At 36.7% G+C, this 16760-nt stretch overlaps 1 protein-coding gene across 2 annotated transcripts in view; it reads right to left on the bottom strand.

The window, feature by feature from the left end:
• Nucleotides 1-715: 715 nt before the first annotated feature.
• LRP12 (LDL receptor related protein 12) overlaps nt 716-16760 on the bottom strand; it is a 54817-nt gene continuing 38772 nt past the window's right edge. Inside the window, exons 3-8 of one of the 2 annotated variants that reach the window (XM_064442250.1) lie at nt 15777-15912; nt 14091-14293; nt 8236-9337; nt 7203-7335; nt 3381-3953; nt 716-1436 (exon numbers count right to left, since the gene is read on the bottom strand). In XM_064442250.1, coding sequence (XP_064298320.1) covers nt 1425-1436; nt 3381-3953; nt 7203-7335; nt 8236-9337; nt 14091-14293; nt 15777-15912 — 2159 coding nt within the window. In that variant the 3' untranslated portion in view covers nt 716-1424. Of the gene's footprint in view, nt 3954-7202; nt 7336-8235; nt 9338-14090; nt 14294-15776; nt 15913-16760 lie in introns of both variants that reach the window. The other variant, XM_064442249.1, reaches the window with a different exon arrangement.

Raw genomic sequence — 16760 nt, 5'->3', positions numbered from 1 at the left:
CTCATCCCAATAGGAAAAGCTATGATTAACCTTGATCTACAGTGAGTATTTAATGTAAAGACTCACTGAAAAAGTACTTGTGTCCTAAACTTGAACTGTGATTTCCCTAGACTGAACCCAAGCTTTGCGAAAAGTTCTTGCTTTGGCATTTGGCTAGGAAATGGAACACCAGGTGCTGTAACTGATTCCAGCATCCGCTCCAGGAACCTGTTTTGAAAGAAGAGTTATCAGCAATAATTCTTGAACTTGTACTGGAAACTGACTTTACTTTGGAAACAAAACAAGCCCTTTCAGCATTGGAAGCTCAGTCAGCTTCAATGCAAATCAAACAAGAGAAGTCCGATATGTGAGAAGAAACAAGGACTAACTCCTTCCATGTTTAGAAAGCTTTACATGAGAAAACTTGCCTCACAATAAACTGCATTCTTCAAAGCTTTCAGATGAAAGTGATCTATTACAGAAAATAATTCCACAGTGAATCATTCTGACTTTTGTTCAAAATGCCCTAGCATTTAGCGCAGCTAAATCAAGAATTATTTAAACAAAACACTAATTTGAACTTTTTATTCTGGAGAGCTAAGTAATATGACTTATAGGAGTCTCAGTAAAAACAAACCAAACAAAACCCCCCCAAAACCAATCACTAATACATTAATCAAAAGAAAAACTGATCACTCCCTTTAAATCACTAAGAAAAAAAAATCACTGCAACAAGTTAGCCTCATACAAATAGGAATTTTATTTACAATTTTCCAAATTCTCAGTCAAATACAACTTCTCAGTTAAATGTGTAGCATTTCTCCTTTAAAACAAATTAAACATCGTGTCCTTTTTACATCTGCAGTATGGAGTCCATAGGTACATGCTATTCGGGGCATCTAATGGAACAAATTTAGGTCGCTCTGTGTGTTTAACACCAAAGGTATTCTGTGAAGAGTCTTTCTTCAAAATATATCTATCTGCCTTGGGGACAAACATTTCCATAACCACTTTCTAATGACAATTAGTTAGGAAGGTTTAAAAACCCAGTATTTTATACCAGGACATACTGTTCACATGTATTTCAGGGTGCGTTACCATGTTCGTATTGCAAAGTTGCCTGCTCTATAAGCAATGCCACTGAAATCAGACTAAAGATTACCCACAGATTTAGATATTATTCAATGTGAATAAAAATGGCCATTGATGACTTTTACTTGAGTATGTGTAATTATGGGCCAATCTGTACCTGATCTGGTACCAGTGTGATGTGATTTGTTCTGAAACTTGAAACCACATGGGTCATTATACTAAAATCTTTTACAACTGTATTGCACATAAGGTTCCTCAAAAGCACAAATCTACATAACTGTGTCCTGAACTCAGAATTTACCTGCTAATTCTCATGAATAAAATCAGCCAGATGGTAAAATTGTTTGTTTTTCTCATCCCAGTGTCTGTGAATGAAGAGAAGAGGGAGAAGATATATAAACTTTGGAATCCATTCAATTATTTGTTTCTTCTGCATGTGATTTGTACTTCAGAGATGAGGATTAAAAAAAATAAAATAAAAAGCCAGACAGACCTTGGATTTATCTTTAAAAGTACCTCCAAAACGTAACAAAAATTCAATTTAATTTTGATACATATTAAAACATTTTAGTCAGTTCTGCCTGACAGCATAACACGACAGAAATGCACAAGACTTTAAACATGCTTTAAAATGACATTCAACAAAGTATTTAAAATTTAATAAATAGCATACAATCACACACAAATACATTTCATACTGGATCTTTAAGCCTACTAAAAACAGACTGGCAAAGAATAAATAAAACAGTAGTTGACATTTTTGTTTTTAAAAGGTGTAGGATTCTTGTCACACTAGTAGCCACATATTAACCTGTTTATCACAAAATTGGAAGTTATGAGTTTTTTTTTTCCCACTGATCTGTTTTGCTCCAACATGTAATATCATTAAAAAATACACTAAAAGGGACTTTTTAAAAAAAAAAAATCCAACAAAACAACCAGTCTGCAACCAAGTAAACCAGTTTTTAAATACAACGAATAAATAGGGAATTAGTAAAGCAAATTCAATTGCAACAAAAATGCAACACCCCAAGAAAAGAGCCATGGAAATATATAGCATTTGCAATATTAGACAATAATAGTACTTAAAGTGATAGTGCTTGTGCACTAAGCTCATTAGAGACCTTAATATGATTTTAGTGCAAATCCCTTGAGTCCAAACAAGCTTTATACCCTACAGTATTAGGGAAAGATCTATTACCAGTTGGAACTTACTCTGTAGTGTATTTGTACATATTGGATTATTTAAAGAACACACATTGTAATATCTTCGGCCCTTTTTTACTTCAAATTGAAAAGACTAACGACTGGGGATTTTACATACTGTTTGGCTGTACCATATTAGATTGCGGTTTAGGAAAGTCAGTGCTATAAAAGCTTTTGCCATCAGTTTACCTATTATATCTATAATTCAATAAATCATTGCATTTTGTACTTGTGAAAGAAAACGAATGCTCCTGGAGAAAGTTTCTCCTCCCTTTAAATAAGTTCACATTATGATGAAATTCAAGAATATTTAGACAAAGTGTTGTATAAACTCAAAGAAAAGTACATATTTTACATTAACAATCCTTACCAGTATTTAGTATATTGTTACAAGTATGTTGGCAATAATACAACAGAGTCAATTCCTAAAGGAAAACAATTCTGTACAAATTCACCTGTTAATATGGGGTTAAACAGGCAGCCAGTAACTCTTGAGCAGCCATGTTTCTGGTTTGAACTACAGTACCAGGATAAACTAAATTGGAAACTAACTGGGATAACTTCAGTTTAAAGAGTAATCAGATTATACTGGATACACACATCGTGCATTAAGAGCTATTAAAATGTTCACTCTAATAGTTCTGTAACGCCATCCAGTATAAGAAATGTTTAATCAACCACACAGGCTAAAATAGTTTTAACATAACGTTGTCCTGGGTTTTTAAAACTAAAAACTAGTTTCGACTGTGAAGTACAAAACAATGACAGATATTGCTCCAACTTGTACACAATCTTTCCTAAACAATCCGTACCTAGCAGAGTAATAATGCCTCATCATCACTAGTTTCATTTTTCACTGTTGCTTCTAAGCAAGTGTCGGGTATCTGGGCAGTGTGTACGATGCCACAGCTCTCACAAGGGCCATCTCGACTGCATGACCTTACACCGTGATGTGTTGCACTGTAAGGCTGTCTAAGCCCTGGTCCTTGATCTGAGCTGAGATCAAGTAGAGGTCTTGAACAGTCATTCATGTCAAAGTCTGATGCTACATCAGAGACTGGAATTAACATTTCAACATCATCATCCTCTTCTCTTCCACTTACCCCATTATCAAGCTGTCTCAAAGGACTTTGGTTCTGATTCACTGAGCTTGATCTCCCTAAAGTAAAGCGTACCCAGCGTAAGCCTTGAGTCATACGACTTAGAGCACTAGTGAGCTGGTGACGTGCGGGACTCGTGCTTGGGGGCTCTACACTCGTCACTTCTCTTCCACTATCCGTGTTACTGCTACTGCTGCTCTGAGCAGAGGAACTCCCACATGCTCCAACTGTTGCTTCGACTGCCGTTGCAGGTGGGACTTTCTGAGGCAAGGTGGCAGCAACACCACCAACTGCTCCTCCTGTGTCTCTTCTTTCATTTTCTGTGTCTGTATCATCAGATTCGACTGAAAACAGACTTCTGTGAGTATTACTTCTTTCAGCTTCTCTACTAGTACTTTGGCTGGCAACATCATCTCCATCCGCTGAGACCAATGCCAATGATCCAGAATGACGTGACCTTGCAAAATTAAAAATGCGATTCCAAATGTTACTTGATCTGCCAGCAATAGGAAGTCTGATTGAGGTAAATCCAAGCTGAGATCGTACTGCCAGTCTCAGGTTTTCCAGAACTGAAGCCTAAATGAGAAGACAAGCAACAATCAAGCGTTGGCAGTATGTTAGCATTGTTCTAACAAAAGAACGAAAACTGTTGTGCAAAATGGCATTTAACTACAAAATTAAATGTAGAGTCTTAAATATTAAAAAATGTTGCATTTTTAATATTAAGGATCTGGTGTATGTGGCAACAGACTATTTTAAAAACAAAGCAGGCATGAAAAAAGTCTAGATTCTCTTAAGGAAAAGAGACATTATGAAGAGGAAAATTAAGCAGAAATACATATGGAAGAAAAAGGGAATAAAAGAGCCATGAAGTATATGAGGTACATTTCTGCCCATATCAAGGACCTCTAAAAATAAAGACAAAATGAAAGCCAAGGCACTATAACCTGGATATGGAACACTGATTACAGAAAAGTACATCCACTGACCAAGTGCAGACCCAGTACAGTAGGTATGCAAGATGCTACAAACAATCTTAACAACAAGATAAAGTAGTCACTGTGGATTTTAGAGTACAGGTGCCCTTTGACTTGGGGGTCCCTTATTCAAACTCACAGAAAACAGTGCCTCAGCTAAGTAGGTCAACTCTCAAATACTAGGGTAGACTATATGCCAGATGCCCACGATTCTGAAAATATTCACTGATGTGTTTAATTACAGGATAAAGTACATATTTGCATCTTTTAAGGAAGATTATGGCAAAAATATAGACTATTCGTCAGAATAGCCCTTTTTCCCCCAATTAAACACATACTATATATGCATATATTTCACTTTGTGTACAAACAATGAACTTCAGTGTTCTCGTGTTGCCACCTGCAGCTCCCTTCCACAATCCTTCAGCTGCCACAGCACAGCATTCAAACAAAACTTCATGCACAACCTACCTCTTCCCTTCCAATAGTTCATAGAATGATATTCAGCTCTGAAGGCATGCATCAGTTTTAGGCAGAAAGCGTTACATACAAGTCAGAACCACCACGATTCCTTTAGCTTGAGACCACTAACTTTGAGGAAACCTCAACTAGGTATCTTCAGTCCTACATAGATTTGCCATCTTAAGATGTATATTGCTCAAAACAAAGCAAGCTGAGCATGTCCTGACTTAATACTGGCTCCCTCCCCCCACACTTAACCGTACTAAAAATTTAATTTGAGCTTTATAATTTATAGAATTCAATTTATATTGCCTCTAAGGCTTTTGCTCTTACTGATGTTCTCCCGTCTGAAAAACAAATTTTTTTAAACAGTGCAACCACATTGATTAGATAAAAGTGACATTTTTTATTACGGAAGCATCAATGCTCTAGAATAACTTTTTCATTATTTTTTGAAGGTGATGGCCTGCTCTTTACTATTCCATATTTTTATGCTAGTTAATTTCCCAGTATAGTGACTTAAGTTTTCAAAGCCTCAAGTCTTATCTGAAATATTGGTCTTCATAACGGGAGTTCACTAACACTCTTTTACTGCTCACAACTATCGTACATGCATCAGTATTTTTACTGAGTGTGAAATCATGGTTACGTAGAAAGACTATGAAGCAACTACATTCTGTTACGTGTCATTACAAAAATACGCACTTTCAGTAAGTCTTTCAAATTCCATTATATTTTAGTTCTGAAAATAATTTAAAATATATCCAAAGCAACAGTGGTTAGTTCAATTTAAGTAAAACTAAAGATCAAATAAAATTTCAGTAACTGCACAGCTTTTTAAAAGCTCCAGTACCAACCTGCAGCTACTACATGTCTGGTTTTTCCAGAATTGTCCTCTTTATCAGGAGATTTCATTTTAGTAAGAACCAAGACCTTTAGGCCACCTTTGTGGGGTTTCATGATGAAAAACAGCTCTGGTCAAGCCAAGTTTGTCTGAAAATCATAATGGTTCCTAAACATGTTCACGTGCACAAAACCCGAAGTGTCCCATACAGGGTAGGGATATGCAGGAAACATCGTTTTGTTCCAAGTTACTTGTACTAGAGGACTTACACATCTGGGTGTGACAACTGCACTGTTTTAATGGACTTTCTTGAGCTAACCCTACCTCAGGAGGCTTGTGAGCATAGCTGCATCACAAACTGTTGAAGCTTAATTTCGGAAAAAAGAGGACAGCAAGCCAAATTTGTAAAAGTACCGAATTGTTTTTAAAAAGGAACATACTGGTCTTTATTATAACCACGATAACCCATCCAACAAGAATGAGGGAGTCTACTGTGTTCATTGTAGGCATTCATTAATAAGCTTATCAATAAGTTTAGTGCCAATTTAGCTACTGAAAAATCTTCGCAATGTCTTCTTTCTGATATGCTTTCAAAGACTCTCATGCAAATTGCAACTGATATTCCTCTTTCCTCTGCAGGATCCTTTGTGACAGATCTCGGCTGCTGCTTGTGAACATGCATGCATGAAAGTAAGGGAGATCTATGGCCAAGTTTAATGAAATCCATTCTGTTCAAAATAAAAAAAAAACCCAAAACAATTCCCCTTCTTATGGCTTTAACTATTTTTTTATATGCTCAGCAATATTATCTAACAGTAAATTTTTTTTATTAAGCTGCAACACATAACACAAGTTAATGCCAACTCTAATACAGCACCACAGCAGGATTCTTCCACCGAGACTTTTCCTCTATTTCACAAAATAGCATTACAACTGAAAGCCCATTTTCTCTGAATGAAAAAGTTGTTTTGACAGAAGTTCATTCATCAGCCAAGTAAGAACTGTGCTAATGACCCATCTGAGAATCAAGATGGCTAGACACTTAACTGCCATTTACCAGCTTTTACTTTGTTACTCATTCCTGTTGATTTTAAATGGTATTACAGCCTAGCTTTTGCCCTCATCTTTTCTATGCATAGTGGGCATGATCATACCTAAACACATATACACAGGGGATATGAACTACCATTTTGCATTAGAAGCCTCAATTCTTCTTTCCCAAATTTTGAAGTGCTACCTTGCAGTCTTAACTTATATAACATCAATACAGAACATGCAATAGATTGGTAGATCTAGTTTTTATGCAAGAAGGGTTCTATAGTGTGCATTACTGGCACTCATTATCAAGGAAAAAAGCCTGCAAAGAAAACTGTGTTGCCACTGTATTGTGATTTTGTCCAATGGCTAATCCTTAGGTATGTATTGGCCTGGAAGGAAGAAAAGGAAATTCTATAGAACAAAAAAATGCAGATGAAAGTTAAAATATATTTATTTCAGTCTCCTTAAAATTTAAGTGGTCCGCCTGCTACTTAGGAATCTTACCTGATTTGGTGAACAAACAGGAAAATCTTCAACTGGTGGAATTAAGCCCTGGGCAATTAACTGTCCATAGGATGGAGGAGCTTCTCTTCTTAACAGTTCAGCCTCAACCCTTGACAAATGAGTTTCAAATGATCTTTCAAAGAGAAAAGAAATTTCATAATACATAAGACTATGATGTGTATATATATAAGAGTAAATCTTCATCAGACTGTTGTAATCTGAAATAAATTTCAGCAGATGAAGTTTTACTAATTTAGCTGAAATTTAATTGACAAAAAATATAACTAAGTCCTTACAGTCATTCCTATGGGTCTGTCCAGCTGAGACAAGAATAATAAAACCAACCCGACAATAAATTCAACAACAACAAAATAAAAAAAAAAACAAACCACCCACCCCAAAGCCCAAACAAACAAAAACAAACCAACCCCACAAAAAACCCATGGGCTAAATATAAAAGGCACCATGAGAGATGCTATATTATTTTACAAAAGTTGAAAATGTGTAATCCTGGTATGAGATAGTCTACAATAAAAGAAATATGCTGTTAAATACAGAATTGAGATATTTAATTGCAGAAATGCAACTTTTCCACACTTTCATTTTGGTAACAACATCTGAAAGCTTAACTCTCAATAATTAAGTGATCAGAATACTTCTGTTCCCTTTTATTCACTGAAAGGGTGGTCAGTCACTGGAACAGGCCCCCCAGGAATGCGGTCACGGCACCAAGCCTCTCAGAGTTCAAGGAGCATCTGGACTATGCTCTTGGCCATTCAGTTTAGTTTTAGGTAGCCCTGCAAGGAGCAGGGAACTAGACTTGGTGATCCTTATGAGTCCCTTCCAACTTGAGATAGATATTCTATGATTCTTTAACTAATCTCTTTTTACTGTTAAGGAAGAAGAGGGAACAATGCCTTAGAAATCACATGCAAAAATAACTGTATGTCAGTAAAAATGTTTCAAGTATAACAATAAAAGATATGAAAATATTTTAAAAATTTAAGTTCTTGAGGCCACCTGTTCCACTTACCTTCGCTCAAACATCCTGAGTGAGTACAATTTACAAGTACATCCCAGTGCAATGACAAGCAGCAATCCGCAGATAAGACTCCCAATGACAGCTGCAGTTATTACTCTAGTGGGCACAATGACTGGGCAATTCTCTTCATCACTGCCATCACCACAGTCATCTTGAGAATCACAAACCCAGCTCTCAAACACACACCGGTTATTTTTACAATGAAAATTTCCTGGCTGACAGAAAAAGCAATTTTTTTCATCTGAACCATTAGGACAATGATTCTGGTAGTTGCAGCGATCTGAACGAGGGTAGCAAACACCATTTCGAGAGCAGGGGAACTCATCTCTTTGGCACATGGTGCAGTTGGTTTCATCCCTTCCATTTGGACAGTGCCAGTAGCCATCGCAGCGTTGCTGCTCTGTGTAGCAACCCCAATTTCCACCGCATGGAATTTCCCACGGCAAACAGAAGCCATCTACTTGATAGGTGGCATTGAATCCCCTTGCAGCATTCACTTTGTCAGCACAAAAATGCACTCTTATCTGTCCTGAGGAGGAAACAACTGTGAGGGGAGCATGAGAGTCAAATGCTGTTAGTACCCGCAACAGCCTCCGTGGATTCTCCTCTAATCCATCATATATTTTGACATAGTCTCCATAACCTGTACCATCAAGTTTAAAATCAGTGAAACGCAAAATTACTTTGCGATGGTCACCAGTGTCTATCAGCCAGGTGCAGTTGCTTCCAGGTGGATAGAAGTCAGGATAGTTGGGAGAACTAAAAGTACCATAAAAGTATTTTAACCACTGCCCACATGTTGGCACATCACAGTCTATTTCGTCTCCTAAGTCAAGACAATCAATGTTACCGTCACATTTTAAAGACTCTGGAAGGCAAGTGTAAAGCTTGGTGAAGCGAGAAAGACACTGGAACTGATTGCAGGCACAAGGTTGAAAGGAAGAAGCTGTTGGAAGATTAGCTTTGGCACAGATTTCTTCATCAGAGTTGTCTCCACATTCATCCATATTATTACATTTCCAACTTTCTGGAATACACTTCCCATTTGCACAATGAAACTGGTCACAATCACAATTTGGTTCATCAGATTTTCCTGAGAGAAAAGAAATTATAAAAATATTATATTTTTAGAATTTAACACTTCATGGTTTGTGTCGCATATTTATTTGCTGCTTTCACTCAAATAACTTTAATCCAAGCAATAAAACAATGCTCATTTACAGTGGTTTAAAAATCTGGCTTCTGAGGTGCTAAAGTAAGTCAGAAAAATACTGTCTCTCTCCTCTATATCATTCAATATACAGAAACATTTTGTCCTGCAATACCAGTTACCTCCTCAAGTTTTCTCTTGTAAAGCAGTCAGACCTGTTTTTGTAGGTTCCTACTTTGTACCAAAGGATCTACGGTAAGAGAGAGGCTGACAGTTGAAGATTACCTATTACTACCAACTGAAGAGAGAAACCTCTCCCCTCACCTCTTCCTACTGTTTGCTCCTGCCTCTCCTCCAGCAAGTAAGAGGGGAGTGCAGCAAATGCAGAAACACGTACTTAAAACATACAAATTATGCTTTAAAAGTTGAGGATCCAAGTAGTGGTCCAGAAAACATGGAAGTGTGGGGATTTTTGGTTGGGTATTTCTGTGTTGGTTTTTTGTGTGTGTGTGTGTTTTTGGTTGTCTTTAATTCTGAAAAAAAGGTTGAGACACCCTTTTATTCAAGGAAATATGGTCTACAGGCTACTACCACACTTGTAACATCAAGAACATTTTTTTGAGGGATTCATTTACTAAAGTTCCAACCATGTTAAACACTGAAGCATACCTGGGAAGCAAGCTATTTCAGCTCTATAACGACTTAACTGAGTCAAATACTGCTGTATCATTTAAAAATCACCACAATTTCTAAAATTGGCTATAAAACAAACTACTGTGGTCAATCCTCAAAAAATTCAAAAAAAATATGCAATTCAAATGTTCCTACACAGCAGTAATTCAGGAACTACAATAAACAAATATACTAAATCCAAATAACACTACACTTAGGATTTTAAAAAAGAAACAGGAAAGACAGCATGATGAACTTACTGAAATACAGACTTTCCCAGAAGAAGCAGGCTCTGTCTTGCCTTACAACAGAACAATTCAGATTGGAAGGGATCTCTGGAGGTCACCTAATCAAATCATCTGCTCAAAGCAAGGCTAACTGAAGTTTGATTGGGTTGTTCAGGGCCTTGTCCAATCAAGTATTTTCAAAGTTCCGGCTTAACCACACAAACTGATAGAAGTCCTCATATCTAGCCTGCATTTCCCTTGCTGCAAATAATCTACTGTGATACGTCAAGTCATATCACAACTCTGTTCACTTTTTTGCTATTTTAGTATCTTATAAAGCATTAAAAATACTCTACCTTAAAATAACTTTCTTTAAATGTATCATCAGCATTTTAAAAATTTCACAAATGCTAAGGTTTTTTAAAAAAAAAATGAAGGAAAAATGAAACCAACAAGAGTGATAAATGTTATAAGCACTCCTGAGGAGTGTTTAAGTCAACAAATTTGCTGGCAGAGTAAAAGGAAAGCAAAATGTTATGTGCTGCCAGTGATTAAGTTTTAGAAAATGTTTATAAACAAAAAGAATGGATCTCATATGATACAATCTTATTCTGTTACATATTTTAAATATATATGCATTTTTATATATATTATACACTCACACACATATACATTGTTCATAATGTTAGTATGGCAAATACTTAGTATGAACCTTGGCCTTGACTTTGAAACTTGTAAAAGTGAACTACTAGACTTTTTCTCCCTAAATCGAATGACTGTGCCCCATAGGTGGTGGCCAATATAGTAGAATATGCCTAAGAAGAGACACTGAACTCGCTTAAGTACTGATTATACTCTAGCTCAATGCTTTTACCTTGCAGAACCTGGAAAAAGGTTGAGTAGAAAGCTATAACATGGAGCTGAAAACATTAATGACAATATTGTAGTTACAAAACAGGATATGATTTCAACCTAAGCTCTTCCTTCTGAAGGCTTTTAAATATCCCAGAAAAGAGCTGCTTACTTGATCCTGATTTAGCATTTTTGATCACAGATCCCGAAGTCATTACATCAGGGAAGTTTACATATGAATCAAAAATTAGAGTAATAAAATAGTAAGAGATGTACAAAATAAGACTATCCTCAGAAGCTGTACCATGAAAGACTTCAGGATAGTACAAGATAATTTGCAGAACCCATGTGCAGTTGCAGCCAAAGGACTAACACAATCCTTCCATGCATTTACAGTGAACATAAACCTCTGTACTTTTGTTAACTCTATTTTCCACTCTATATCGCCATTAGTAAACTCCATTCATCCCGTTTCGATACCCATAATTAAAGAGGTTGATAAATTAAAAGGAGTGGGACAAAGACAGAGGAAAGAAAGACAAGTGACAAAATCTACCGTCTAGTCAATCACCCTTCCTAACTGTAATGCTTTTGTCATTGTTGTTTTGTTTGCTTGAAGTGAAATATGAATATTTACCTGGAAGGTATTTATTACTTTAAACAAGAATTAATTTAAAAATTCACATGGCCTATCTTCCACATCAGTTTTTAAACATGGGTCTCCCTAATGGTCGCTTTTACACCTGTAATCTATATTGTTTCTATCATTCCAGCACAAGTAGGTCTAACTTGGATCCATGTAACTGACATATTGCTATTTTTCCCCTTTTCTAAGATCACATGCAACCTTTGAGAGTAGCCTTAGTAACACTGAATTAAATAGTCTATTGAGGAGTTAAACTGAGCACCACTGCATGATGCTAAGGAGAAGAAATCAAAAACATAATGGCACATTTGACTGTATAGCAAAAATGTTGTTAGTATTTCAGGGATCTCCTTTTCACACTGGAAAGCAGAAACAATCAAATGATTATTAAAACAGATTTGTCAACTCTTCTATACACAGGTCCATTTACAACATTAGAAGAACACTCCGTCACTGAAACACTTTGCTTCCATCTCAATCATTAAATACTTCATAAGTATCATATCAAGCATACAGACCAAGCTCAAAACAAAGTTTCAGCACTGTTCATTTAAAAAAACCACACCACACACCAAAACCACAACCAAAAACCAATGAACAACCCTCCCCCACCCTAAATAATTTTTTTTTAAAGACATTTAAAAACATTGGATTAAAGTCTTAAGTACTTGAGTACCAGTGCACGATGCTAACAAGAAGAAATCACGTAGCAGTAAAAATCACGTTTTGTTGAAAATATTACAGCTTCTTCCAAAAGGGGTTACACACTGAAACGTTTCAAGATCAGAGGAAAGGATAGGAAAGGATTTTTAGAAAAATCTCTAATGGAGCCTGTGACTTGCCTCCTCTGCCCATTCCACACGCTTATCCAAAAAGCCCTACCTTCTCAAAGCCCCTCAGGCAGGAATGCTGCCCTCCCTCCATGCCTGTGAGGGGAGGGAGATAAGCAGGGCAGAAGCCAATGCCTCACACAGGATAACAGCATGTGCATGGGCAGTTAGCAGAAACAGTAGTGGAGGATGACTGATTAGACAGTGGCACTTTTTTCCCCCAGTCATGTTTTTTGGTGAGACAGTAAGCAAAACCCAGGCAGAACACTGCCCTGAAGCTGAGCCAGCATCAAATGCAGGGCTGCATTACTTCTCCCAAGGCTTGCTAAGCTGCAAGGAGCTGAAGTGTAGAGGGAACTTTTTTGTAGGCTTGAAAACATGCACTAGAAAGGGATAAGCCTGCCTGGAAACTTCAGGTTTGTGAAGGAATGACAGGGTGGAGGAAGCCATTAGGTTTTTTCTTTCTTTCTAGAATGCAGAACGCAGAACAGGGGCAAACAGGGCTTAGGCTAGAGGACATCAGGGCTCATTTTACTGAATCTTGGTGGAATAGTTTTGAAGCTGGGTGGCAGTGGATAGATATAAGAGAGTATGAATTGTTTTATGGAGGAGTTAAAAGCACACAGAGATTTGGAGCAGATCAGAGAGTAGGGTATAGGCATACAGTGAGGAAGCAAGAGAACACAAAACTATTATGAAAACGAAGAGGAATCTAATTGAGTATTTTTTATGATCAGGACATAGAAAACCATGATCATGCTATTATATGAAATCCTAATATCACTTAAGGCCAGAAAAAAGTTTGGAGCTAGTCTTTACCCATGACTGTCTACCTCCTCTCTCTTGGCAACAGCTGCTAGAGCAAGAATTGCCCACAAAACAGCCTCAAACTATTATTACTGGTAAATAGCTTATATTGCATACTTCAATTATCCAAGAAAAATTTTACATGTACAAAACTATGTCTATTCTTGGCTAGAGTAATTTATCATTTTAATAGGTTTTTAAATTGTGTGTGTTTTTTTTAAAGGAGTGTTCTGTTTGAAGAAAAACACTTCTGGAGATGGGAAAAAATGATGCAAATGTAAAGAAAATCCTACCGTTTGTTCCTTCTCTTGCCCTATTTATGTTACTTAGAAGTCTAGCCAGCTATTTCAGCAACTAATTTTATTCTGACAAAAAAATTCACATCTTAAGCTATGTTAAAAAGCCTTCCAACTTGCCTAGCATTAGTAGTGAACTTCCCCCCGCCAAATAATTCACTGTGCTTATTTCTGTGAACACTAATTCCCGCTTTGAATAGTCAAGTGGTGCATAGGATCAAAATAATCTATACAATGTATACTTTCAATAAGCCTTAAATCAACTACAGGAAATGCATATACTGTACTTTGTTAGAAGGAAGTGGTCCTTGAAACAGAAAAAAAAACCAAACGATAAAACTGAACTAGGTATAATTTGAAACATACCAGCAAAGTAGGCTAATCTGAAGCCTTTTCTGGAGATGCTGTCATCTGAATGAAATCTGATCCAAACATGATCCTGTGAAGAGATGTATGGTGAAGGAATGGAGGAACCACATGCTCTATAGCCTTCAATATTCTTGTAGCTTCCAATTGTTAACCAATCTGAGCTGCATCGTCGTGATCCCTGAACATCAAAATCTTGAAAGCTGTGGGGGGGGTGGGGGGGTGGGGGTTGGAGGGGGAAGGGGAAGAGAGAGAAAGAAGTCAGAAGTGCTACTGAACTGGATATTACACAACCAAGCTGATGAACTGCTATACATAAAAATGGAAATTATCTGTAAGTTCTGGTCTGAAATAGAAAGAGCGGCTTCTCTACCCATGTAAGAATATGATTTCACATTGTAGTGATGATACTTTTATTATGACAGAATTCATTCTGTTAACCAAAATATTGCACGCACTACCTAATGAAGCTCAGTTTTGCTATAGAAAAACACATTAAGCCTTCATTCAAAAAAAAAAAAGGTCTGTTAATGAAATTGTCTTTGTCTCATTTAATGACTTTCATATACTACTAGGTGGTTTTATTTAATCCCAGTTTCATCAGAACTTTAGCTAATGCTATACTTAGCTAATACTATACAGCTAAATTGTTCAAAACTATGATTTCAGATAAGATTTGCTCCCAGTTGCACTACTCGGTTAGCCAATGGGTACGTCATGGAATGCCATGGTATGGCTACAGCTGTATCAAGACATGCTGCCATGGTAATGAAGTGTAAAGCAGAGACAGTCTGGCCAAAACAGGTCAGTACAGGCAACACAGCAGTAAACCAGAAACGAAATGTGAACTGTATGCTAGGTAGATGAGTGGAAGGAAAAACAATGTGAGAGGGGAGAAAAAAGTTTTATGAAAAATAAACTGTATTAAAAAGTTTAGAAAGCATTCTAGCAGATGAACAGCTCTACCTACTTTGCATTTATGCCAGTTTAATATTTAGTAGAAAGACTGTTTAAATTAAAAACCAGTACTTCAAAAGAGTAACTGATGTCAAAGCAAATACTTCATAATGAACAGATGCTTCTTAGGTCAGCAGGTCTGTACTGGAAGTAAATCTGCAGCTAATGCCGTTTCACAATCAGCCTGCGAAGCAGTAAGAATTTGTATCTTGATACTAAAACAAGCCTAGATTTCCCTTGTGGCAGTAATGGGAAATGATCTCACAAGAACTTGAACCCACAATACTACTTTTTCACATTACTGCTTTGGAAAAGTTATGAGATATGTGAAACTGCGAGGAGCTCCCTGCCCCAAAAGTCAGCTTCTCCAAAACTGCAATCATATCTATTGATACCCTGTCATATTTAAGCACATCATATGACTTCATAGCAATGAACCATTACAGAATTTCCCCTCCATATTTTTAATGCAAAATTCTTATATTTCAGAGACATTAAAAAGAAATCAAATAAATGAGCACATAGAACCTTTTTCTTCTCACCAAATCTCCAGCTGAAAACAAATGCTACATGGCTTTGTAAGTGCCAATCAGATAAAAGGAAAGACAGAAAACAAACAAAACAGAAATCCCACATTTACAGGAAGGAAGAAATTGCTCCATACAAAATTGGCAGTTAAAACTGTCAATACTTCTTCAATCCATTTGGTTAATACAGGAGCACTGTTACCTTATAGTAATGATCTCCCCTGGGTTTGCATGGATGTACCAGCTACAGTTGATTCGTGCAGGATACTCAGAGGGCCACCCCGGGCTTGTGATTGTCCCACTTGGTGATCGAATTTGTTCCGGAATATCGCCACAAGCTAAAAAATACATATATATTGAAAGCAACTTGATTAATGCAAATTTTTTAAAAGCTGGAAGGACGAAAACCAATCAACACTTATCAGGGAAAATATCCACTGAGTTAGATGAGATAGCAATAAAAACAATGTCTAAAGGAGTTCATAATGCACACAGATCACAACATGTCAGCTGAAAGATGTTCTCCAAAGCTGCCAGTGCAGAAGTTGATACTAATGTCAATTAGTACTACAGATTAAAAACTATTCTATACAGACTTTGACAACTTTATTAGGAATGTGAAAGTTTTTGTATTTCCTAATTTTATTTTTAACCTTCACAAAGACTCAGTTCAATTTAACTATGCATTTAACACCTTATGCTGAAAAATGCATGAGAGGGTAAAAGATAAATTAAAGCAAAATAATCAAGTAGTTGAAATTTCCTGTCTTAGGAAGACCCAGTGCCTGGCTATCATTTATATACCCACTTCCAGCCCTTGGCATGGAAATAATCTTCATACACATGATTCCAGTGGTTGGAAGGCAAAGAGCACTTACTGCAGCATACAATTTATAGATATTAAAAGTTAGGTTTACAGGAGATTATTCTTAAGAGGGACTTGGGTAACTACATTTCTGATAATGGACTAGAAAGCTTGTATTTATAGGACTAATTCTATGCAACTGAAGTAACTCAGCCATTTGTATTCTTACTTTATTATAGGCGCAGCTTTCTGTACTGGCCTTAACTCAGTTCCTTGTTCCTTTCACTGGAGTGTTCTCAGCTCTGCTGATTTTATTTCAAGTAATGTACGGATTATTTTTGTGGTTTTGTTTTGCTGGTTTTTTTTTTTCCCCCTTAGCAG

Source organism: Phalacrocorax carbo, chromosome 2 (genome assembly GCF_963921805.1).
Source record: "Phalacrocorax carbo chromosome 2, bPhaCar2.1, whole genome shotgun sequence".
Taxonomy (NCBI): Eukaryota; Metazoa; Chordata; class Aves; order Suliformes; family Phalacrocoracidae; genus Phalacrocorax; species Phalacrocorax carbo.
This window is presented reverse-complemented; position numbering and strand designations above follow the sequence as displayed.